This window comes from Heteronotia binoei, chromosome 21 (genome assembly GCF_032191835.1).
Source record: "Heteronotia binoei isolate CCM8104 ecotype False Entrance Well chromosome 21, APGP_CSIRO_Hbin_v1, whole genome shotgun sequence".
Classification (NCBI taxonomy): domain Eukaryota; kingdom Metazoa; phylum Chordata; class Lepidosauria; order Squamata; family Gekkonidae; genus Heteronotia; species Heteronotia binoei.
In genome coordinates this window covers 52,553,424-52,580,118 of record NC_083243.1, presented here as the reverse complement: position 1 = coordinate 52,580,118, position 26,695 = coordinate 52,553,424, and the positions used below count along the sequence as shown (strand labels likewise).

The window sequence follows — 26,695 nt, the reverse complement described above, 5'->3', positions numbered from 1 at the left end:
CAAAGGGAGCTCTGGACTCCACCCCCCCTTTTAAACACCCGGATGGGGTGTTTAAATGTGGCGGAGGGGAAGATTGCCTGCCTTTCCCGTGGGGGGAAGAGGAGATCACCTGCCTTTGCCATCTCCCCGTGGGAGAAGAGGAGATCACCTGCCTTTGCCATCTCCCCGTGAGGGGGAGAGGAGATTGCCTGCCTTTGCCGTTTCCCTGCCAGTCAGGGAGATGGCAAAGAAAGCTCCGGGCTCCCCCCTCTTTTAAACACCCCACTGGGTTTTCAAAAGGGGGGGGAGAGGAGATCGCCTGCCTTTGCTGTCTCCCCACCAGGCAGGGAGATGGCAAAGGGAACTCCAAGCTTCCCCTCCTCTTTTAAACACCACCGGCAAGGTGTTTAAATGGGGTGTGTGTGGCAGATGGTCTGCCTTTGCAGTATCCCTGGCAGGTGGGGAGATATCATTTCTTGTCTCCCTGCTCCACTCCCAAGGTCTCTTGGCTCCAGCCCCAAATTTTACTGGGCCAGGAAGGAGCAGTATAAAAATAACCAGGCCAGGAAGGGGAAAAGTTGGGGAAACCCTGCACTAAATACCTAAGCCTCTCCTCCCCAACTTTAAGAAGTTTCAAGTCTTGGAGTGTATTGGTAGGTCGGATATCTGAAGTAATATACAAATATACTTATAACAGGTTCCTTTTGTGCCCACATAGTAAATGAGTTGAATGAAGACAAATACCAGGATGATGAAATATTGTATACTTTAATCTCATGCAGTATATGTGTTGTCACTTTTGTTGGGTAGTGGTTTGTCCATAACTATGTGCCTTGTCTTGCTGTGCCCTACATTATTTATGGGACAGTGTAGAATAAATGTTCTCTGAACATATCTTTCTTTTTGGAGCCAGTTCAGTAGGGCAGGGGTGGCCAACGGTAGCTCTCCAGATTTTTTTTGCCTACAACTCTCATCAGCCCCAGCCATTGGCCATGCTGGCTGGGGCTGATGGGAGTTGTAGGCAAAAAGCATCTGGAGAGCTACCATTGGCCACCCCTGCAGTAGGACTATGCTTGGTGGGGACTGTGACTAATTTTTGTTATCTTCACAGAGCGCTATCGTTTGTCTTACAAAATTGTGCGAACAGACAGTCGTTTGGTGCGCAGCCTTCTTGCGGCTCATGGATTCCGTGAGGTTTGTACATCCAGTTTTTCCGATATGAAAAGAATGAATATTCCAATATTGTTTGAACTACTTTTAGAACTGAGAAACAGTTACAGATCAGAGCCTGGGATATTTTTAAGTTTCAGCCATCATACAAATAGCACTACAAAGCTATGCCTTCTGAAAGTAGTGCAGTTTGGATTTTTTCAGATATCTTCAGGCTAGTTTGTGTTCCCCTTCCCTGTTGTTTTTGCTGAGTACTCATTTGAGGTACTCCAACTGAAGCTGGAAAAAGGGGGCTTGCCCAAGGTCACCTGATGCAGGGGTTTCCAACTTTTTCAGGCCATGGGCACCTTTGGGATTCTGACAGTGTGGTGGGAGTAGCTGCAGAATGGCTGCATTTTTTTTTCCAGATTTCATTTACGGCAAAAGCCAGCATCTGAAACAAAAGGGATAACTATACATATCCATAAGAACTATCTGTAAAACGTGATAAAATATTGTAACATTATTAAAATTGAAAAATATACAGAAATGGCTATTAAAACAAATGTACTCCGGCGTTTTAGGTTACTAGTAATTTTCTCGTCCTAAAGACGAACAACCCAAATTTAGTTATTTTAAGAGTAACTGCAGGATATTTGCCCTCCAGGAGTTCTTTGGCATATTTTTTGACTCCTAGTAGGGGGAGTAATCATGGAAGGCAGGAGAGCTTCCCTATGCTTACAGTACACCTTGCGATCATAAAAGACATGAATTAATGACTCTCTGTCATCATTACAGCAAGGGTATATACGAGCTTCATAGGGGATTTTCCTGTATCTACCCTCTGTAACTGCAGAAGGGAGGGCGTCCCACCTCATGAGGGAGAATATTCTTCTGTATTCATGGTTTTCTAGGTGAAATGGCTTAAAAGTTCCATGACATGAAAGATAACCTATGAAACGGCTCTATAGAGGTGCACCATTTTGTGAGTTATTTAAATCAGTTTGTCTGGCAGTATCTGATATCCTTTGAGCCACCATCACTCTTGCCTTATCGTATGCCGTATGGCTGCCATAGGAGGCAGAAGCAGTTAACAAAATGGTTGCTGTAGCTTACTTTCAGGCACACACTGAAGATCTGTGTGCTGTGGTGGCAGCTGCTGACAAAGCAGTATTTATAACAATCTGCACAGCCAATCAAATCTTCAGTGGCCGATCAGAAGTTCTGCTGAGCAAAAGCCCCACCTGGGTTCACCCATTTTCTAAAAATATTTGGCCAGCACCTGGAAAGTGTCATTGGGCACCATGACACCCATGGATAGACCCCTGACCTAATGAGTTTGTGATGGAGATTTAAACCTCACAGGGTGTCTGTTGTGCGGGGGAGAAGATACAGGAGATTGATTGTAAGCTGCTCTGATTCAGAGAGAAGGGCGGGGTATAAATCTGCAGTCTTCTTTTTAAACTGGCAACCTCCAGATCTCAGCTTATTCCTTTAGTCTCTGTATTGCTCTGACTCCTAGTCTATCACAGTGATTTATAGGTGTCAATTGACAGCAGGGAAAGCAAGACACACTGATAGTCATCTATGTCCAGGAAGTTAGCTTTGCAGATGTTAGCTGTGACTTCATATCCTCTCAAGCAGCATTATTACAGGATCTAATAAAATAGCCATATAATATGGGATTTGTTCACCTGTATATCATCCAGCTTTAAACTCCTGAAACCTACTGCTTGGGTACAGCTCCTGAAACCTACTGCTTGGGTGTTCCATAAAAGAGAAATTGCTTTATTTGGAAAGAGACCTTTGGATGAAATGTATGTAGGTAATCAATAGCTTGAGAGTCCCATGGTGCAGAGTGGTAACCTGCAGTACTGCAGTCCAAGCTCTGCTCATGACCTGAGTTTGATCCCAGCAGAAGCTGGGTTCAGGTAGCCAGCTCAAGGTTGACTCAGCCTTCCATCCTTTCCAGTTCAGTAAAATGAGTACCCAGCTTGCTGGGGTAAAGTGTAAATGACTGGGAAAGGCAATGACAAACCACCCTGTAAAAAGTCTGCCATGAAAACGTTGGGAAAGCAACATCACCCCAGAGTTGGAAATGACTGGTGCTTGCACCTTTACCCTTTAATCCATAGCTTGCAACAGAATTTGATGAGGAATGGGATTTCCTAAAACTAAGGCCATAGGTGGGAAATAGATATCTCTCTGAGAATTTGCCTTGACTTCTGAACAGAAAGGCATACAATGCTCAGTTTTTCATGGTCATGAACATGTCCTCTTTACATGTTGTTTCTTTATCTTTTCCTCAGGTGCATCCCAGCAGCACTGAGTATAATCTAATGTGGACAGGATCCCACTTGAAGCCTTACGTTCTACGGACGCTCACAGATATTCAAAAAGTCAATCATTTTCCCAGGTAAGGAATGTATAGTGAATGTAACTCGTCCGTGGAAAGTTGGGAAGATAGTGTAACTTGCAGGTTCCACTAAAGTGTTATGATTTGGTCATTACTGTTTATGCTTTGACTTGTCTCGTAGATTATGTAGAAAGTTGGAACAAATGAAATTTGTTTATTTAGGGTTATTACTGACCATTTCTCAGGGGCTCAGGCTGGGTAGCAAGCTTTATGAGAACATTGCTTTAAGAAACAGATGCCTAATACAATTGCTAAATTATTGCTTAACTGCTTGCACAAAGGGAGGTTTTTATTTAGGCTTTGGTGAACCACTAGGGAAATGGAATTCAGAAGCTGAGGAGCCCCCACCAAAACCCCTCTCTGCAAGCTCATGTTGTTCAAGCTGGGCAGACAAGTACTAATCCTTCAGGGTGCCCTCAATAGAAACAAAGTGGTCAGTCAGTGAGAAATTGGAATGGCAAACAAAATTGTATGTATACTTATGGTGAGAACAGAAAAATAGCAAACTGTTGAACCTGTACAAGTCCAATTTGTTCATGCTTATCAGGTTCTCAGATATTAAAGTAACTGTGGATTCCTGAAAACCCGCACAAAAAGGTGGCATCAGAAAACTATCCTTTCATGGTTTCAGGTCTTATGAATTAACTCGAAAGGACAGATTGTACAAGAATATCAATCGAATGCAGCAGACCTATGGATTCAAGACTTTCCATGTCCTGCCTCAGACCTTCATCCTCCCAGCTGAATACCAAGAGTTTTGTAGTAAGTGATTGACTCTGTGTGAAGTCAGCTGCAGTGTAAATATGGGCCAGTCATTCTTGACTTGTGTTCCAACTCTTGCTTCCAAGTGCATATTGTTTGTGATGTTTTAGGGGAAAGACACTAGCAAAACCCTTTTTGGAAGAGATTTCTGCTGAACTCCTGACTCGAACCCTTCTGAAGGAAAGGAAAGGTCCCCTGTGCAAGCACTGGTCGTTTCCGACTCTGGGGTGATGGTGCTTTCACAATGTTTTCACGGCAGACCTTTTTACGGGGTGGTTTGCCATTGCCTTCCACAGTCATTACGCTTTTCCCCCACCAAGTTGGGTACTCATTTTACCAACCTTGGAAGGATGGAAGGCTGAGTCAACCCCAAGCCGGCTACCTGGACCAGCTTCTGCTGGAATCGAACTCAGGTTGTGAGCAGAGGGCTCCGACTGCAGTACTGCAGCTTTACCACTCTGAGCCACAGCTTATAATTGAGATCTGAACAGTGTTTTGGGCAAAATTAGTAAACAGAAAGGTATTGCATATGTGTTGCTTTTTCCATGCATGCAAAGGTAGATGGATTAAAGAGGTTGGCTGGGATCCCGTGAATGAGTTCTGTGCACCCTAGATAAGTCTGTGGTTCCTTTTCTGCTAAAACTTTGTTTTGTACATTGGCCCACTGAAAACCAGTTCTCTTGTGCAAATAGATGTTTTAGCAGTAGAGAAAGCACACTTTTCAGCAAAGACGAGCACATGGAACTTGTTTCTACGATCCAAGCCCTTAGCTTTGAGCATCTTGATAATATAACTGAGAAATGGGACATCCAAGAGAATATCTAAGAACTACGTATCTCATTAAAATAGCTGCTATTTGCTCTCTGTTACCAGCATCTGAGAGACAGAAAGAACAATAAGAATACTCATGCCTATTCTGACCAGGTTTGAAGATTGACTGAGAAATACCTGTCAATATTCAAAATTCCCTTTGTGTAGTGTGTTAACATTCTCTGTGTTAATATCCTGCTAACTTTGGCAAAGCATTTGTTCCTGTCATGTTTGTTTATTATTATTTTTCTTTCAAACTCAACCAGATTCATACTCAAAGGACAGGGGACCTTGGATAGTGAAGCCTGTGGCATCTTCTAGAGGTCGAGGTGTCTATTTGGTAAACAGTGTAAGTATTTCGATAGTATACCATACACAGATTCCCTGACATCTTCTAGCAAGTTCATGGTAACATTTTTTCCTTGCACAAAGGTTTTCAGTTTGCAGCAGAGAACACTTTCCTGCTGTGTATGACTTACATGATGTAATGTTATCAACCAGTTGATGTGGTAGAAGATATTGGATTTATATTGGAGATATTGGACTCCACTCCGAAGAGTCTTGGAGCGGCTCACAATCTCCTTTACCTTCCTTCCCCACAACAGACACCCTGTGAGGTGGGTAGGGCTGGAGAGGGCTCTCACAGCAGCTTCCCTTTCAAGGACAACCTCTGCCAGGGCTATGGCTGACCCAAGGCCATGCTAGCAGGTGCAAGTGGAGGAGTGGGGAATCAAACCCGGTTCTCCCAGATAAGAGTCCGCTCACTTAACCACTACACCAAACTGGCTCTCAAAAACGACGACGATAATAATTTCAGATGTGATGTGAGTCCATACCTCAGTTTGTATATAAATACTGGCTGAGGAGAGTCATGTGGGGCCTCTGTTCAACATAGGTTATGGCCCAAGAAATAAAGATATAAGAACATAAGAGAAGCCATGTTGGATCAGGCCAATGGCCCATCCAGTCCAACACTCTTGTGTCACACAATGGCCACACACACACACACACACACATTTACACACACACTGTGGCTAATAGCCACTGATGGACCTCTGCTCCATATTTTTATCTAACCCCCTCTTGAAGATGGCTATGCATGTAGCCGCCACCACCTCCTGTGGCAGTGAATTCCACGTGTTAATCACCCTTTGAGTGAAGAAGTACTTCCTTTTATCCATTTTAACCTGACTGCTCAGCAATTTCATCGAACGCCCACGAGTTCTTGTATTGTGAGAAAGGGAGAAAACTACTTCTTTCTCTACTTTCTCCATCCCATGCATAATCTTGTAAACCTCTATCATGTCACCCTACAGTCAACGTTTCTCCAAGCTAAAGAGCCCCAAGCATTTTAATCTTTCTTCATAGGGAAAGTGTTCCAACCCTTTAATCATTCTAGTTGCCCTTTTCTGGACTTTCTCCAATGCTACAGTATCCTTTTTGTGGTGCAGTGACCAGAATTGCACACAGTATTCCAAATGAGACCACACCATCGATTTATACAGGGGCATTATGATACTGGCTGATTTGTTTTCAGTTCCCTTCCTAATAATTCCCAGCATGGCCTTTTTTATTGCAATCGCACGCTGTCTTGACATTTTCAGTGAGTTATCTATCACGACCCCAAGATCTCTCTCTTGGTCAATCTCTGCCAGTTCACACCCCATCAACTTGTATTTGTAGCTGGGATTCTTGGCCCCAGTGTGCATTACTTTGCACTTGGCTGCATTGAACCTCATCTGCCACACTGACGCCCACTCACCCAGCCTCAACAGATCCCTTTGGAGTGCCTCACAATCCTCTCCTAGTTCTCACCACCCTGAACAATTTAGTGTCATCTGCAAACTTGGCCACTTCACTGCTTACTCCCAACTCCAAATCGTTTATGAACAAGTTATTGCTGTTTTGACATAAGTGAAATAAAGGAGGGAACCTTGGCACAGCAAGTAAAATGGACCCTGCCATCTTGACTGTGCAATATGTCCAGTTCTTAGTCATGTCATAGTCCCAAAATTTAGTTGTGTGAGGACTTAAGATATCTGTGTGAATGCTGTCGAATCAGGGATGGAAATCAGTTCTCCTGGAGGCTGTAGGAGTGTATCTCCAACAAAGAATATGAACATAAGAGAAGCCATGTTGGATCAGGCCAATGACCCATCCAGTTCAACACTCTGTGTCACACAGTGGCCAAAAAAAAATGAAAACCAAGTGCCATCAGGAGGTTCACAAGTGGGTCTAGAAGCCCTTCCACTTTGCACCCCCCACCAAGCAGCAAGAATACTAATCATCACTGCCCCAGACAGTTCCAATAATATACTGTGGCTAATAGCCACTGATGGACCTCAGCTCCATATTTTTATCCAATCCCCTCTTGAAGCCTCGAGACTTTGGCAGACACTCCATACTGTTTGTCACATCTCAGTGGACAACTCTGATCCATTACCCGGTAGAAAAGTAACAGCTAACCCTTCATCTCTTTGAGATGAGTCCTTCCAAACCAGAGACATTTCATCTCCTGTTGGCTTTCCCCCAAGATTTAGTTTAAAAACTGCTCTGCCACCTTTTTGATTTTAAACGCCGGCAGCCTGTTTCCATCTGAGGACAAGTGAAGACCGTCTCTTTTGTACAGCTCCCGCTTGTTCCAGAAAGCATCCCAGTGCCTAACAAACTTAAACCCTTCCTCCCTACACCATCGTCTCATCCACACACTGAGACTTCTAATTTGTGCCTGTCTCTCCAGTCCTGCATGTGGAACAGGTAGCACTTCTGAGAAGGCTACCTTGGAGGTCCTGGCCTTAAGTCTCCCGCCTAGCAGCCTAAATTTTTCCTCCAGGATCTCACGACTGCATTTCCTCACATTGTTGGTGCCAACATGCACTACGACCACTGGCTCCTCCCCAGCACTGTCTGTGAGCCTATCTATAACACGCGTAATGTCCACTACCTTCGCACCAGGCAGGCAAGTCACCATACAGTCAGTATGCCTAACTGACTTTCTCTGCTTCTCCAGGTCAGTCACCTTGGCCTCAAGGGTACGAACTTGTTCCCTGAGGACCAGGAGCTCCTTGCATCGAGCATACACCAAAGACTTCTGTGGGCAGATAGTCATACATGTGACACTCAGTGCAAAACACTGGAAAGCCCCCATCCCCCTAGTAGAATCCAGTAGAATAGGGCTTTGGGAAAATCAATAGGAAGCTTGGTCTCTATACTTTCTGATTTGCTGTCATTGAGTTTCTGAAACTCCTTGATAACCAAAAACCTTTCTGGCAAGTATCTTGAAATTTATAATATGAATATTTAGGAAATTATAGAGGTAATTATTTGCTAAATGGTTATAGGCTGTGGTGAGAATATAATCATATGGTGAGTTGTTTGTTTGCAGTATCATTTTATATAGGAGAATTTTGCGATGTATCTCTACCTGATCAGGGATTAAATATGATAGAAGTCCCATGCTCATTTATTTATTTATTTATTAGTTCAATTTATACCCTACCCTCCCCACCAAGGTAGGCTCAGGGTGGCATTGTGATAGGGTGACATTAGGTAAATGGGAGACCTTGTTGATCTATGGTTGGCTGTTTCAGTTACCTTGCCTGCAACCAGTTATGCAAGACTCTGGGCTGGAGCCATGAAATGGAAGGTTTTCTCTGTGTGTGTGTTAATGCTAATAAGAGAAGTATTCCTGGCATTCTATAAAACTGGATAATGAGTCATTTCTTTTTCACTCATATCTTCCCTCCATGTTGAAAGGGCCAACTTGTCTCATCTGTTCACAGCCTGGCTGTTTTCCCACGGAATCTGGGAGCTGCAAGCCAACTTTTATGAAGCAACTCTTTCCAGAGCCACAAAAGCCTTCTGCTTCAAGGGAAGGCGTATGTGAACAAAGGGTCAGAACCTGAAAAAGGCACTTTAAACCCAAAGATCTGTCAAGTTTACTCCATCCAAAGACTGCTCTGTAATATCTCATTGAGTAGAAAAGCCCCCCTCTGTTACAGAGAGATACTAAGGGATGACGAGTGGTTTTCCAGTTGACTGTAACTAAGTTCAAGTTCTTGGGGTAATAGTTCCACTACATACTCTTCAAAATGCTGCTTTGATGACATGTTATATTTTAGTTAGAACCTAAGGGATAGTGAAAAATAAAACATTCTGAAGATGTTACAGCCCTCACTTTTAATTATTAGCAGTCAGTGGCTTATTCTTGTTGTGAAGACTTCACCTGCATGTCTGCATAGGAGTTGCACTTTATGTGTGACAAATGTGATTGGTGTCACAGTTCTTATGATAGCTCAAAGCTCTGAACAGGGGAGCTCAGTTTGGCAATCTGCCTTGAGTTTAGTTGCAGTTCAGATAGTGTTTAAAGAGGCTGCTTCCCATTGCTAGTGTGATATTGTCTTGATAGGAAGTCCTACAGTGTTCATTAGGGCTTACTCCAAAGTAGGTGTACATAGGATTGCATTGTAGGTTTTAGTCAAGTGTCTTCACTATTGTCCCTTTGATCAAGATGCAGGTTTACTTTCCCTTCTGTGTTGTTGCTAGAAACATAGTTTAATACTAGATACTTGAAAAGGTGACACAGTCTCTTAGTTCTGCATCTAATGTTGACATAAGAGGAAGCACAGCAGTTTTGGTTGTCATAAATAAACTTTCTCTCTTTGTCTCTGTATGCAGTGCTGGTATTTCAGGAAGTTGGAAATAAGATAATTGCTATAGAAATTATCATATGCGTGCAGGTCTTGAACTTGGGTGTCTTTGATCTTTGCATTTTTTCCTGTGTGTTCAGGAGTAGCCCTGTTAATTGTAGCTGTTGATAACTGACAGAAAGACTAATTGGTTAACAAATGTAGTTTGAATTGGCAGTTTTGCACTAGTTCTTATTCTGAAAAGCTGACTAAAACTCTAGTCTCTGTTTTTGTTTTCTGCTGCTTTTTTTTTTGCCTATGGTAAAGTTCTACTTTTGCTAGAAATTAAACTGATAGCTTGATAAATAAGCTCTATACCATTCTAGTCCATGTGCAGGCTACAGACATAGTGATCTTGGGCTGTACCTGGTCCTTTCTGTGTACTTTTCTCATCCTGTAGTTTTCCAGGTACTTTAACATAGAACATAAGAGAAGCCATGTTAGATCAGGCCAATGGCCCATCCAGTCCAACACTCTGTATCACACAGTGGCCAAAAATTTATACACACACACACACACTGTGGCTAATAGCCACTGATGGACCTGTGCTCCATATTTTTATCTAACCCCCTCTTAAAGCTGGCTATGCTTGTAGCTGCTACCACCTCCTGTGGCAGTGAATTCCACATGTTAATCACCCTTTAGGTGAAGAAGTACCTCCTTTTATCCTTTCTAACCTGACTGCTCAGCAATTGCATTGAATGCCCACGAGTTCTTGTATTGTGAGAAAGGGAGAAAAATTTTTTTTGCACTGAATGCTTATTTGAATAATTAGAATACTGCCCTTTCACCAGAAGATTTGGTTAACCAAGAAGCCAGGGAAGTATTAATTGGCATTAGGCAGTCAGTCAGATGAGAAAATTATTTTCAGTGGTCAGTAGTTAAATAACGAAATTGGGCATTCTGAATTTAGGTCTTTAGTGCTCATTTGAATGTGCTTTATATCTCCTATAGCCGAATCAGATTTCTCTGGAAGAAAACATTCTGGTCTCCCGCTATATCAGCAACCCCCTCCTCATTGATGGTGAGTTTATATAAGATTTCTCTGCTGCTTTAGGAGATTTCAGAACTTTGATGGTTTTGGGTGGGCTATTGGACTGTAACAGAACAATTCTGTTTTGTTTCTACTGCAATTTAATGTGGTAAGTACTTATAGTTGTGTCGTCCTCACATGGGAGACATCATTATTTAGTGATATTTATTCCCTGTCTTTAGAAACTGTTGGGGTTTAGATATACAATTAGCAGAGTAACATGGAGAGAACCACGAATAACAGCCAGGCACACGGTTTAGCTTAAGATACAAAGTAGTTTACTTTACTAATGAGGAAAAGGTATGACTTGGATTTCTAGAAAACAAAGAAGGATTCAATATCCTATCTAGTCCTAACTTCGACTGCTTAGAGATCTAAGGGCTTAACACAAAGGGCAATAAAACTGACCAAATGGTTTCCCTTAGACCACCACCCAAATATATGGATTAGCTTATTAGGGCTCTCCCTCAATGGTCACTATGCATATTGACACCTAGCCTTGGCCGGAAGTACGTGCAAACATTCTCATTGGCTCTACCTACTCACTGGCTAAACATCAGCATGCATATACAAACACTTAATTAACTCATGACAACAGGAAGTGAAATTGCATCAAAAACCCAACAGAAACAACTTCTGAAAAATGTGCAGACATTGATCACTGTTGCTTCTCCCTCCAGACTTCAAATTTGATGTGCGGCTGTACGTTCTGGTGACATCGTATGATCCTCTTGTTGTTTACCTCTATGAGGAAGGTTTGGCCAGGTAGGTAGCACCTTTTGTGTTTCATGATGAACCTTGTGCCCCAGCCCTGTTGAGTGTGACTTCTGTCATAATTATAGCTTGGATCCTAGCCTCCCTTTTATTTTGAAGAATAAGATGATATTGGATTTATATGCCACCCTCCACTCCGAGTCTCAGAGCAGCTCACAATCTCCTTTATCTCCTTCCCCCACAACAGACACCCTGTGAGGTGGGTGGGGCTGAGAGGACTCTCACTGTAGCTGCCCTTTCAAGGAGAACCTCTGCCAGAGCTATGGCTGACCCCAGGCCATTCCAGCAGGTGCAACTGGAGGAGTGAGGAATCAAACCAGGTTCTCCCAGATAGGAGTCTGCATACTTTCCACTATACCAAACTGGCTCAAATTATTTCTGCTTGTGGAAGGGAAGGGCAGTGGATCTATCTTGTACGGCTGCTGTTCATTCTTATAGGGCTTTCCTGGGATGGGTTGATCAGGTGACCCATGGAGGACTATTTTGGATTCATGGACTGCAGCAGGAAACTTTACCACAACTCTACTTGTGCTAGGTAGGATTCAAGCCTGAAGTCTAAGATAGTGAAGAGACGCCTGGTGATTTTCATAAATTTATGCAGAGCTTTTGGAGTTGGGGACTGGATGCTGATAAGTGGCTCAGCTGAAATTTTCCTTTTTCACTTTTTGAGAAGCTCTGGCCCTTGTCTTTTTGCTGTTCTCTGGCCCAGAACGTTAGGGTATAGCTATGATTGCAAACTTCAGAACGTTTAGCCACTGGCCAAAATTCAGGTCTCTATAATGATAGGGAAAATATCAAATACATTTCACTCAGTGGATGATGTGTCTCTTCTTACTTGTAGCCTTCAGGTGGCAGTAGTAGGCTTTGAGGCTTTCATAGCTTGCTAATGTTTTTTTGTCTTCCTGGATTTGTGTGCGTAGGCACAAGGGAAAGCTTTCAAGATCCTGGCGCCACCAGGTTTCAATTTTTTGTCCCTTTACATTTGGTCTTTGCCAAGAGACCTCTCTATGTACTTCACCAAGCACTATTTTCCATTTGAACACAAGAGAGAACTTTTCATGACTTTTTGCTTCAGAAGAAGCATTCAGTAGTCGAAGTAGTATTTAACAATTCACTGGAGTTGAAAAAGCAATACTATATGTGATGGGAGTAATGTTGAGCAGATGTATAGTGTAAGTCCCAGAATCTAGAAGTTAACTTTGTTGCTGCAACTGGTTGTAGAATGACTAGAATGGTGACACTTCATTGATCACCTAAGATTGGCCAGGTTCAGGGGTTGTCTCTTGTATACCTTCATTTAGCCCTCAGCAACTAATTATTCTGGCCCTCAAAGTCAGCTCTACAGCTGTAATGATGACCTCAGATAATTGATTTTTTTTTGGGGGGGGGGTGGCTACCTGTCTCACCCATGTTTTACCTCACCTCACCCCACCCCCCACCCCTGTTGCTTTCAACAAGGAGCCAGAGCAGCTAATTCTTCATCCCTCTTTTATCCCCCAAGCCACATATTCCCTGTGGGGTTTCCTGAACTGGTTGGAAGTTCCTGTTTCCTGCAAGAATTCTGGCACCATTTGGGGGTGGCTTGTTGCCAGATGTGTAGGGGAGAGAAGGGGTTAGCTACTCTAAAGTGGAGGGGTGGCCAGCAGCAGCATGCTTTATCCTCTGGCAGCACTGCTTTTTGAGCCAGCTCTGCTAGCCCTTGTTTTCCTCTGCTGATGACTGGCAATTTGAAGAGGATGATGCATTTGTAATAAGCCCTTTTAGCACCTTCCCCCTTGCCAAAATTAGGGTCTTGTACAGAAGCTGAGCACCAGCTTAATATAGCAACGAAGCTTAATATAGCATAACCATATGCTATCAATAAATTGGTTAAAACAAAAAAATATATATCACATTTGTACTTAGAGTTAATATTGAAAGAAAACAAGTTAATACTTTGCAAAATGGAGCAATTTTAGTACATTTGTGGTTTATTTTAGAACAACCAATTACTTGTAGTCAGAGTAAAACAAGAGGTGTAAAATAATAGTTGTTTCTTGTAAAATATTCTTTGAAAGTGAGTGTACTGTTTTTCCCTTCCTCCCTTTATCTTGCTTAAAAGTCACTGTCTCTCATACTTGCTTGTTTTGCTGGGTGTCTAAATATTAAAAAATGAAAGGTATTACATGGTTTGTGTAACAGACGAGCATAATTTTCCAGCAGGGGGCACTCCTGTTCAGGGTTGCCCCCCCTCCAATTAATTCTTCTTTGTTTGGGAGTCAGAAGGGGGGGAAAGTTTTAAAATAAAATATCAAATCTTAAAGAGATGTAATTTCGATCCTAACCCCTTCTGAGCACTTGTTGATGTTTAGACTAGCGCTGAACCAGAGGAAAAGAAAGAGTTGTTTTGTGAAGGCACAATGGATTGAACAGAAAACCAAATGTGTTTCTGAGGGGCCCAAGAAGGAGAGGGGGATTGGAGATGAATGCGGCTGTAGAACTGTGTGAGTTCCAAAATGAAGGAGCAGGCATCAGAGCCTCGTAATGTCTGACAGTGTGCTGCCTTCCTGTTCCATGAGCCCCCTGGTGCCCCCTCCTCTGATAGTCCTGCTTGCTAATTAGCACTGGCTCCGTGGAGATATTTACCTTTTCTCTGCTGGATTCCTGTGGTTTCCAAAGAATTCAGGTACTTACTGTGAGCCAAGGAATTCACATTACCTCATAGACTGTGCTGTGGCCAGAGCCTGTTACAGCAGCCCAGTCCCCCCCCCCCCACCACCACCATAGTAACCCCTGCCTGGCATGCCCAAATAGCTGTTGGTCTCTTGACCCACCTCCTTCCCCCATTTTCATAACAAGTGTATCAGTTTTGAATAGCAGCATTTTATACTGCTGGCAGGTCTTTGATCAATTAGGCCAGGATGAAACTAACTGCCGCAACTGATCTGCTAGATTAGAGAATTAGGCTTGTTGAGAGGGCATAAGAGTTTCCTTTGTGAATCTCCTTTAAGAAAAGCTGAAGATGATACTTTTTCTTTGGAAGAGGAATTTCAGTGCTCTGTAATTACAATGAAAGATTATACAGACCAGACCATGAAGAAATATGGCAATAGGGGTGGGGGGGAGGCTTTCTTTTGTTTGGAGAATGACAGATTTCAGAAAAGGAGTTTCTTTAGAATATTTGTTTTGGAGTTGTTCTATCATCAGATTGATACTCCAGTGTTCCAAGTGACCCACTTTTTATCCTCATTGACTGAAGGGCTGGAGAGGGTCTTCTGGATCAGCTTCCTAAACACATAAGGAGAAAGCTGGTTTTCAGTCTGCTTTTGGCCTACCTATATGTAAACCACCTCCCCCCTGCACAGTAACATTGATGTATAATAATAATAATAATAATAATAAATTTTATTTGTACCCCGCCTTCCCCTGCCGAAGCAGGCTCAGGGCGGCTAACAATACGGTGACCAATGGTGCACCAACAATAAAACAGTTACATTAGAAACATTAAACATTAATTGACCTTAAAAACCTGATTAAAACAATTAACTAAAACATATTATAACGCTATCCTTGACGCTTTTCTAGTTGATGCTGATGGCGGATTTTCTTCTTATCAGTATAATTCAGTTATTCATAAGCTAATTTAAAAAGGGTGGTCTTGCAGGCCCTGCGGAACTGATCAAGGTTCCGCAGGGCCCGCACCTCCTCTGGAAGTTGGTTCCAGAGATATGGGGCTGCGGCCGAAAAGGCCCGAGAGCGAGTGTTCTGTAGTTTGATTTGTCTTGGCCCAGGGGTAGTCAGTCTGTTCTTTCCTACTGACCTCAGTGCTCTCTGGGGTTCATACGGGGAGAGACGGTCCTTCAGGTAGGCTGGTCCTCGGCCATATAGGGCTTTAAAGGTGATAACCAGCACTTTGTACTGGACCCGGTATACAATCGGTAACCAGTGCAGTTCGCGTAGCCCCGGCCGTACATGTTCCCATCTTGGGAGACCAAGCAACAGCCTGGCCGCCGCGTTCTGCACTAGCTGTAACTTCCGGGTCCGGCACAGAGGCAGCCCCATGTAGAGGGCGTTACAGTAGTCCAATCGTGAGGTGACCGTCGCATGGATCACCGTTGCTAGGTCCCGACGCTCCAGGAAAGGGGCCAACTGCTTTGCCCGCCTCAGATGGAAGAATGCAGACTTGGCAGTGGCTGTTATCTGGGCCTCCATTGATAATGAAGGCTCCAGTAAGACACCCAGACTCTTCACCTGCTGCGCCGCCTTTAGCTGCACACCATCGAAGGTCGGGAGAGATATTTCCCCCCCTGGAGCGCCGCGACCCACACAGAGAACCTCTGTCTTTGCCGGATTCAGTTTCAGCCCACTCAGTCTAAGCCACGTTGCGATAGCCTGTAACGCCCGATCCAGGCCTTCCGGGGGGGAGGCGGGCCGGCCGTCCATCAGCAGATAGAGCTGGGTGTCATCTGCATATTGGTGACAACCCAGCCCAAACCTCCTGGCAATCTGGGCAAGGGGGCGCATATAAATAGTGTCTTCCATGGCGACACTAGGACTCTCCCAAGTAGTTACGACACCCACTCACCAGGCCGGTCACATGTTAGACCTGATCTTCGCGTCGGGAGTTTTAGTGAACGATCTTGCTTCTATAGCAGTGCCATGGTCGGATCACTATGCCCTCAAGGCTCGTGTGGACGTCCCACCCCAACCCCGTTTGGGCGGCGAGCTTATTTTAGCTCGCCCGCGGAGCCTGATGGACCCGGAACGGTTCCTGACGGCTCTGCGGGATCCCTGGCCCCCTGGCGATTCCCTCGATGGCCTGGTGGAGTCTTGGAATAATAGGCTTACCGGGGCCATCGACGAGATCGCGCCTAGGCGTCCTCTGCGCCCTCGTTCAAGGCCGACACCTTGGTATAACCAGGGGTTGCGGCGGCTGAAACGAGGACTCAGACGGCTAGAGAGGCAATGGCGGTGTACCCGAGACGAAGCGACCCGAACATCTTATAGAGAGGTTATGAAGTCCTATGAGATGGCAGTCAAGGCCGCAAAGAAAACTTACTTTGCGGCAGAGATTGCGTCCGCAACTTCGCGCCCGGCACAACTGTTCAATATAATTCGGACCCTTACAACGCTGCCACAGGGCAGACCAAATATTAATGAATTGGAAATTGGCTGTGAGGCTTTTGCGGATTATTTTGCGGATAAAATCGCATCGCTCCGTTCCGACTTCCCTGCCACATTGGATACAGTTAGTGGACCTGAGGCTCCGTGCCTGTCTTCGGATTGTGTTTTGGACAGCTTCGGCGCCCTCAGCCTGGAAGAAGTTGACAGGATCCTCCTATCTGCACGCCCAACAACTTGTAAATTGGACCCATGCCCCTCCTGGCTTATTAAGACCTGCCAGAGGGAGCTAAGATATCCTATACGGGATATCATAAATAGATCCCTACTGGAGGGACATTTTCCATCAGCGCTCAAAGAGGCGGTGGTCCGTCCCCTCTTGAAGAAAACAACGTTAGATCCGACCGAATTGGCACACTATCGGCCGGTATCGAATTTGCCCTTTTTGGGCAAACTTATAGAGAGGGCAGCGGCGTTGCAGCTACAGAGTTTCCTGGAGGATGCTTCTGTCCTTGACCCCTACCAGTCTGGCTTCCGCCCGGGCCACGGGACGGAGACGGTGCTGGTCGCTCTGGTGGATGACCTTCGGCGACATCTGGATCAAGGCGGCTCGGCGGTGCTGATGTTGTTGGACCTGTCGGCAGCGTTCGACATGGTCGACCATCAGCTTCTGGCGTGCCGCCTTGCCGACGCAGGGATTCAGGGGTTGGCCTTGCAATGGCTTTCCTCTTTCCTTGACGGTCGGGGACAAAGGGTGGCGATTGGGGAGGAACTGTCCCGGAGACACACGCTTGACTGCGGAGTGCCTCAAGGGGCGGTCCTCTCCCCGATGTTATTTAACATCTATATGCGCCCCCTTGCCCAGATGGCCCGGGGGTATGGGTTGGGTTGCCATCAATATGCTGATGACACCCAGCTCTATCTGCTTATGGACGGCCGACCCGCCTGCGCCCCAGAAAACTTGGACCGGGCGTTACAGGCAGTGGCTAGGTGGCTTAGGCTGAGCGGGCTGAAGCTGAACCCGGCGAAGACAGAGGTCCTTTGCTTGGGTCGCTGCGGCCCGGGAAGGGAAATCCCCCTGCCAGCTTTTGACGGCGCTTCGCTAACAGCGTCGGGCAGGGTCAAGAGCCTAGGGGTGCTGTTGGAGCCTTCGTTGACGATGGAGGCTCAGATAGCAGCCACTGCCAAGTCCGCGTTTTTTCATCTTAGGCGGGCGAGGCAGTTGGCCCCCTTCCTGGAACGTGACGACCTGGCAACAGTGATCCATGCTACGGTCACCTCGAGGCTGGACTACTGTAATGCCCTCTACATGGGGCTACCCTTGTGCCGGACCCGGAAGCTGCAGTTGGTGCAGAACGCTGCTGCCCGGCTATTATTAGGGCTCCCTAGATGGGAGCACATTCGGCCGGGGCTCCAGAGTCTGCACTGGCTGCCAGTAATATTCCGAGTCCGGTACAAGGTGTTGGTCATCACCTTTAAAGCCCTATATGGCCTAGGACCTGCCTACCTTAGGGACCGTCTCTCCCCACACGTTCCCCAGAGAGTACTACGCTCAGGCTCACAAAACCTGTTGGTAGTCCCCGGGCCAAAGGAGGCCCGTCTAAAATCCACCAGGGACCGGGCCTTCTCAACAACGGCACCTTACTGGTGGAACCAGCTGCCGGAAGAGGTACGGGCCCTGCGGGATCTAGGGCAATTCCGCAGGGCCTGTAAGACAGTCCTCTTCCGGCAGGCCTATGACATTAACTGACAATGAAAACATCCTGGATGGAACAAAATGTATTTATAGGCCGCCGGTTTTAATTACCCTATTTTATCCTGCTTTTATTAACCTATAGTTTAATTGTATTTTAAATGTTTCAATCTGAAGTTGTCTAATTTATCATGTTGTAAGCCGCCCTGAGACACTTAGGTGAGAAGGGCGGGGTATAAATCTTAATATAAATAAATAAATAAATAAATAAATAACATCGGGGAGAGGACTGCTCCCTGAGGCACCCCACAGTCTAGTGTGCGCCTCTGGGATCGTTCACCCCCGATCGCCACCCTTTGTCCCCGACCCGTGAGGAAAGAGGAGAGCCATTGTAAAGCAGACCCCTTAACCCCAATGTCGGCGAGGCGGTGGATCAGTAGCCGATGGTCGACCGTATCAAATGCAGCCGACAGATCTAATAACATCAGCACTGCTACACCGCCTCGATCCAGTTGCCGTTGGAGGTCATCTGCTAAGGCGACCAAGACCGTCTCCGTCCCGTGGCCCGGTCGGAAGCCAGACTGGCACGGGTCTAGGACAGAAGCGTCATCTAGAAATCTCTGTAGCTGCAACGCCACTGCCCTCTCGATGATTTTACCTAAAAATGGTAAATTAGACACCGGTCGATAGTTCGCCAATTCGGCCGAGTCTGCTGTTGATTTTTTCAAGAGGGGGCGGACCAAGGCCTCTTTCAGAGGCGTTGGAAAACGCCCCTCTAAGAGGGATCTATTTATGATGTCCCGTAAAGGACATCTAAGCTCCCTCTGGCAAGATTTAATCAGCCAGGAGGGGCAAGGGTCCAGATCGCATGTTGTTGGGCGAGCAGCGGAGAGAATTCCATCAACTTCTTCCAGGCTGAGTGGGTCGAAGTGGTCCAGCAGTAAATCCGAAGACAGGCGCGGAGCCTCAGTCTGACTTACTGTATCTAATGTGATAGGTAGGTCTTGGCGGAGTGATGAGATTTTATCTGCAAAATATTTCGCAAATGCCTCACAGCCTATCTCCAATTCTCTAACGTTTGGTTTGCCTTGTGGCAGTGTTATAAGATCTCCAATTACCCTAAATAATTGTGCTGGGCGCGAATTTGCAGATGCAATCTTGGCTGCAAAGTATTGTTTCTTTGCAGTCTTGACTGCCATCTCATATGACTTCATAAACGTTCTATAGGATGTTCTCGTCACTTCGTCCCGAGTATGCCTCCACCGCCTCTCTAGTCGTCTGAGCCCTTGCTTCAGCTGGCGTAGCTCCAAGGTATACCATGGAGCCAGCTTCATACGAGGGCGCAGAGGGCGCCGGGGTGCGATTTCGTCGATGGCCCTGGATAGCTGATCTTGCCAGACTTCCACCAGGTCATTGAGGGAATCGCCAGTGGGCCAGGGGTCCCTCAGGGCCGTTTGGAACCGTTCCGGGTCCATCAGGCCCCGAGGGCGAGCCAAAATAGGCTCACCGCCCATACAGGGTTGGGGCGGCATCTCCATACGGGCCTTAAGGGCTAGGTGATCCGACCATGGGACCGCTTCATCTGCGATATCGTTCACCAAAATCCCAGACGCAAAGATCAGGTCTAGTGTGTGTCCGGCCTGATGCGTGGGTGTTGTAACAAATTGAGAGAGTCCTAGTGTCGCCATGGAAGACACTAGGTCCATCGCCTGAGTGGAGGCCGTGTCGTCGACATGGACATTGAAGTCACCCAGGACCATAAGTCCTGGGCTCTCCAATGCCCAGCCCGCCACTGCCTCCAATAGTGATGGTAAGGCGCTGGCTGGTGCGTTAGGCGGACGGTACACCAGCCAGATCGCCAACCCCCCTCCAACATCCCACCACAGACCGACACACTCGATGCCATCGATCTTTGGGGCCGGGAGAGCCCTAAAGGAGTAAGCCTCCCGTATGAGTAATGCCACCCCTCCCCCCCGCCCGTTACTCCGTGACTGGTGAAAGACCGAGTAACCTGGGGGGGTCATCTGGGAGAGAGCTACTGTCTCTCCATCCCGCACCCAGGTCTCGGTCACGCAAGCCAGGTCCACGTCCTGCCTAAGCAGGAACTCCTTAAGGGTCGAGGTCTTATTATTGATGGACCTGGCGTTGCATAACACCAGTGACGGAGACGAGCATTTCCTCTTAGGCCCACTACCTGCCACCGTTGGGATGGGCAATAGACTGGAAGGTGGCCGAGCACTGATTTGTCTCTGTCTCCTTCCCTTATATAATTGTCTATTCCCACCGTCATATCTTCCCCTCCCCAGGAGCACTGGAATCCCCTGGGCCAACATCTGCACTCACTTGGAGTGGACCCGTAGTATACTCCTCACAGTTGTTCCCAGTTATCCTCACCTGGCTTTCACTCTATCCTCCCCTATCTGTTCTTCCAATACTTGCTGCTAGTTAACCAATTATCATAAATAATTAATTTAGTAGTCCACTCAATTTCCCTTCCAATTAACTAGTATAATATTAAATTGATCGATTTCGGCACCATTAATAAACAAACAGACCATCCCTCCCCCTTACTAATTGATGTGCCGAAATTATGAATATAAATACATATAAATTGATATATATAAATATATTGTAGGAATCAATCACTAATTATTTGGCTAAAAAATCCAATAAATTAATTAATAAATATCTTTAGTAAATTCCATTAGCAGCTAGCAGTCATTTAACTCAAGTTCTAGTCCTTAGGGGTGGCAGTATATATTGTCTCTGGGTTGCAGGATTTAAAATTGTATTCAGTCTTAAATGTATGAAACTTTTCCTTGGACAAACGCCAAGTATCTGGTGCTATCTAAAGAGAAGTAGCAGTAAGACAATGCCAAGAGGTGTGTTAGTAGTTAATACTTTAAACTGCTTAAAAATTTCCAAGAATAGAGAGGGTTTATGGGTGGCACTTACACCATAAACAGGTAACAAGTTTTCAACTATTTTCACTGTATTTGTGGAAATACTTGCAATGTTAGAACCTATACCCTAGTAGGATAGTTAGAAGAAAAATTAATTCTATAGCCTCTTAGGATTCAGAGAGTATTCAGAATTTTTGCTTTTTTGGAGAGATGGTAGTGATTAATCAAGACTGATGGCCTACAGACGTAGCTGTAAGATTAAACTTTGTATCCACTCTGAAAAACTTTAACAAGACTCAGAACATAAGAACATAAGAGAAGCCATGTTGAATCAGGCCAATGGCCCATCCAGTCCAACACTCTGTGTCACACAGTGGCCAATACACACACACACACACATTCTGTGACTAATAGCCACTGATGGACCTCTGCTCCATATTTTTATCCAATCCCCTCTTGAAGCTGGCTATGCTTGTAGTCGCCATCACCTCCTGTGGCAGTGAATTCCACTTGTTAATCACCCTTTGGGTGAAGAAGTACTTCCTTTTATCCGTTTTAACCTGACTGGTCAGCAATTTCATTGAATGCCCACGAGTTCTTGTATTGTGAGAAAGGAAGAAAAGTACTTCTTTCTCTACTTTCTCAATCCCATGCATAATGTTTTAAACCTCGATCATGTCACACTGCAGTTGACGTTTCTCCAAGCTAAAGAACCCCAAGTGTTTTAACCTTTCTTCATAGGGAAAGTGTTCCAAACCTTTACTCATTCTAGTTGCCCTTTTCTGGACTTTTTCCAATGCTATAATATCCTTTTTGAGGTGGCGTGACCAGATTTGTACACAGTATTCCAAATGAGACCGTACCATCGATTTATACAGGGCCATTATGATACTGGCTGATTTGTTTTCAATTCCCTTCCTAATAATTCCCAGCATGGCATTGGCCTTTTTTATTGCAACTGCACACTTTCTTGACATTTTCAGTGAGTTATCTACCACGACCCCAAGATCTCTCTGTTGCTGAGTCTCTGCCAGTTCACACTCCATCAACTTGTATTTGTAGCTGGGATTCTTGGCCCCAATGTGCATTACTTTGCACTTGGCCACATTGAACCTCATCTGCCATGTTGACGCCCCCTTATCCAGCCTCAACAGATCCCTTTGGAGTGCCTCACAATCCTCTCTGGTTCTCACCACCCTGAACAATTTAGTGTCATCCAAGGAACATTTCCCTCTTAAATTCCACCAAGCCTGCATTTCACCAAGCCTGCATTTCACCATTATAAATGCTAGGATTTAGTCAGCCATTCTCTTGAAATCATAGATCAAGTTTTCCTGTAGTTAGTTGCATGCCTCATTCTTGTTTGACTCAGGTTTCAGATCATACTTTCAGCTTACCAAGATGTAAAGTAATCTAAAATCCTTGCTGAGCAATGTTTTTATATCTGAAGCTAGGGGGAAATTGAAGGTATTATAGACTATATCTTATACTGTACGCTATATAATGTTCCTAGAGTCAGGGTTTTGAAAGAAACCCTTGATAGCCCCTCTGGCTTGAGAGATGTAGATAACAGATCCACTTTTCACAGTGATTGGAATAAGTATCTTACTTACAAAGGGGTTTTATTTGCAGTGGCTGTCTGTAGGAGTTGCTACCCATTAAGCCAGCTGCTGTTCCCTGCAACAGTTAAAAATTATCATTACTTTGGGAGTACCCCTAAGTCTAATTTAATATGAATATGATGGTGTCCATGTTTTAGAGCATTTGGTTTTCAATGTTTGTTTCACTAGGAACATGATATTTTTGTGAAGCTCCTTTAAACAAATATGACTGACAAACAAGAATGAGGCATGCAAATAACTATAGGAAAACTTGAGCTATGATTTCAAGAGAATGGCTGACTGAATCCTAGCATTTATAATGGTGAAATGCAGGCTTGGTGGAATTTAAGAGGGACAAGGAAAATGTTCCTTGGAAAAATAGTATTAAGTTAACTTATTAGATTTATACCCTGAAGCTGTTCAGACATTTACCTTTACATGCCTTTGTGTACAGTGAGATTGAGCATGGTGTTCACGTTCATGGCTTTCCTTCTTAACTTCCCATGTGTATCTTGATGTTTATAGAGGAGAACACCTGAAAAGAAGTATTCAAGTTTGTTTCAACACTGGTTTACTTTGCTTCTGGGTAGTGAATCTGCTAAGTTATGCAGATTTTGCATTTAAATTCCTGAGGGTTCCCCCGTATGAGTGTTCACTTCTGTATGTGGTGAGGGAAAGACATGGGTAGGAGAGGACACAGGCAGGCTAGAATTTGCCCCTCATTTCACCTCCTGTATTGGTGTAGAGAGGAAGTAATGCTGGAGCATCTTTACCCTTCTTCCTGAAAAAGAAGATGGAGCAGTTGGCCCACATTGTTCTGCATGTTTCTTCCTTTGTAGGTTTGCCACTGTGAGATATGATCAGGGAACAAAGAATATTAAGAACCAGTTCATGCATCTAACAAACTACAGTGTCAACAAGAAGAGCGGTGACTATGTCAGGTACTTGGATTTGCTTGGGAGTTCTCAAGTCCTGAATGTCTTTATCAAGCAGCCAAACCCATCATAAGAATTGGTGGCAATTTTACACCTAAAGTTCCTAAGGCTGGCATATGAACTTAGTTTTTTTGGTTCTAGTTGTGATGACCCTGAAGTGGAGGATTATGGGAACAAGTGGAGTATGAGCGCAATGCTGAGGTATCTGAAACAGGAAGGGAAAGATACAACAGGTGAATTCGTTATTCTTTTCTTAAATATTTGCCATAATGACTCCTGATAGGTTTTATTAAAAGCTGTATTAGGTCTAATTCTCCTTTAGGATTGTTTCCTACAGTCCTATCCTCTACTTTGATGACTCTCTTCCTTCCTCTGATGGAAAAAGACAGCAGAAGAAAAGATTCCATCATCTCATTCTTGTTGGGATGTATGTTTCTGCCATCTTCCTGTTTTATTTTCCCCTTTGCTTCTCCTCCTTGCATCTTCTCCTTGCAATTGTGAATGACTTTTTTTAGTGATGTGTATGTGGAGGGGTATACCCATATGCATTCTCAGGGCTTTTTTTGAAGCAGGAACTCCTTTGCATACACCACCCTGATGTAGCCAATCCTCCAAGAGCTTACAGGGCTCTTAGTACGATGCCTAATATAAGCTCCAGGAGGATTGGCTGTATCAGGGGTGTGTAACCTAATATGCAAAGGAGTTAATGCTACAAAAAAAGCCCTGTGCATTCTTATTCTTTCATCCTGGAATTCCATACTCTGTCTTTTTGCACTGTTTGCACAATGAATGAACAGTGCAAATTTCATTCTGTCTGTGGATTGGAAAGCTTTTTTTTTTAGATTAAAGCACTGAACCTTTTCAGCTGCAGAGTTCTCAGAAGATTGGTTGGAGAGGGAAGTGCCTCTGCATGGTCTTTCTGTTTTTTTCCTTCTGTATTTTGTGCCATGAATGTGTCTTACTGTGGAGTATAGAATGACCTGCATGCCTCCTAGCTTTTACATGTATTCAGTTGGGATTGAACCTTTAAAAACTGGTGAAGTAACAATTGAGAAATGCCAGAAATACAATGTGCTTTTTGAAATAGGTATTCTTTCACAATACAATTTTAAATGAGGTGTTACTGGCATAATCAGGTGGCTTACATAGACCAAAGCCAATGGGCATTTTGGCATATCCCAAACCAGGCAGGTACACATGGAATCCTGAAAATGGCAGGGTGGTCTAGGATGGATGGGTACACCTTTTATCTTTGCATGGCCAGTGGTCTGATTGCCAGGAGCCTGTATTGCTGGATAAACTGACCTTGATGGTAATGTTTTTTCCCTCTATTATGTAGCATAGGCTTTTCGGCAGATATGTAGAATTGCAGTAATTCAGGGAGAATGCTAAGGTATGAAAGACTTTTCTCTAGAAGACAAAAAGAACTTGCAAAAATTGTGAATGAAACAATGGGCAAACTTTTCATTTTGACTTCATAAAAAAAGTTATAAGACCAAGAGGGTGAAGAAAAATTACATCCACCCATCAGATCCTATCACTTGATCATCGGCAAAGAATGCAGGAAACAGGAACCATGAAAAGATGCATGTCTGCTAGTGTTGTTCTTTGACACTGGGGATGGATGTTGATAGGATATTACATTCATGTTCCTTCCCACAGTGCAGTCAGTGATGTGTAATGGTTAAAGTTTTGGACTGGGATCTAGAATTCAATCCCCACATTGTCATGGAAACTCACTGGATGCCTTTGTGCTCATTTTCTCAGTCTAGCCTTAAGAGCATTGTTATAAGTATAAAATAGGGAAGAAAGAATAATGTATGCTATTTTGAGCCTCTTAAAGGAAGGATGGGATAGAAACAATTATTAGATGGATTAGTATTAGCTGTATACAAACAAGGGTATTTCAGTGCTTAATGACTGCTTGTGATGCACAAGTTCATATGGACTATGCAGTGTAGTAATATAAATAAGCTGTTCTTGCAGAAGGATCCTCATTTGTCTTTTTGTTTTTTCCCCTTTTCTCATTCCAGCTCTGATGGCAAGTGTGGAGGACCTCATCATCAAGACAATAATTTCTGTGGAGCTGGCCATTGCTACAGCCTGTAAAGCTTTTGTCCCTCACCGTGGTGTTTGCTTTGGTAAGGAGACTGAGGTCATTTTAACAAGAACTATTGTGGGCTTTCTGAATGCATTTCATGTTTCTTCCTGCCCAGTAGTGCTGTGTGAAGGTGTGGAATTTGCTTTCCATATCATGACATTAATAGAGAAAGTATAATCTGGGCACTAGGGATATGCACTTCTTTGTTAACAAATAATAGATTAAATGAGAAAAGTCCCATTGGTGGTGTTTATAACAAAAAAACTAGTGATGTTGTTTAATAAGTTGCTGTGGAATTTGGTGTTAGAGAGTTCAAACTTAGACTGGAGGAGGGAGTGAGACAAGTCAGGAGATAATGAAACTGTCATGGTATCTTTCCAGTCTGCACAGTACAACAGTTCTTGCAAGCAACAGGAGAGATTTCTTTTTTCATAGCTGCTCCCCCCCCTCCCCGGTGACTGTCTGCCTTTCATTGCTATATTGGGGAAGACCTGTTTGACTTCTATACCAGCTGCAGCTCCCCCCCTCCACCAGTGACTTTACCTGTGCTGTTTATCAGTGAGACTGTGTATTCAGCCATCTCCCTAGAATTTGATGGGAAAATAAGATGGATATCATTGCCATATTTATGACACTTCTCCCTGAATCTCTAGTTGACTGCTCTTTTTAGTTTCATGAAAATATTAAACTATGTGAGAGAGGAGGTGAACCATTTTTTATAAAGGCCTTTTTTTTTTTTAGGCTGGAGGCA

General features: G+C 44.5%; 1 protein-coding gene across 4 annotated transcripts in view; it reads left to right on the top strand.

Moving 5' to 3' along the window:
- Positions 1-26,695, top strand: part of TTLL5 (tubulin tyrosine ligase like 5) — a 201,221-nt gene that overhangs the window by 9,669 nt on the left and 164,857 nt on the right. For all 4 annotated transcript variants that reach the window (XM_060262953.1, XM_060262955.1, XM_060262954.1 and 1 more), the window contains exons 4-12: positions 1,091-1,173; positions 3,438-3,544; positions 4,176-4,306; positions 5,383-5,465; positions 10,759-10,828; positions 11,518-11,602; positions 23,748-23,849; positions 23,985-24,076; positions 25,877-25,984. In XM_060262953.1, coding sequence (XP_060118936.1) covers positions 1,091-1,173; positions 3,438-3,544; positions 4,176-4,306; positions 5,383-5,465; positions 10,759-10,828; positions 11,518-11,602; positions 23,748-23,849; positions 23,985-24,076; positions 25,877-25,984 — 861 coding nt within the window. The remainder of the gene's footprint in view (positions 1-1,090; positions 1,174-3,437; positions 3,545-4,175; positions 4,307-5,382; positions 5,466-10,758; positions 10,829-11,517; positions 11,603-23,747; positions 23,850-23,984; positions 24,077-25,876; positions 25,985-26,695) is intronic.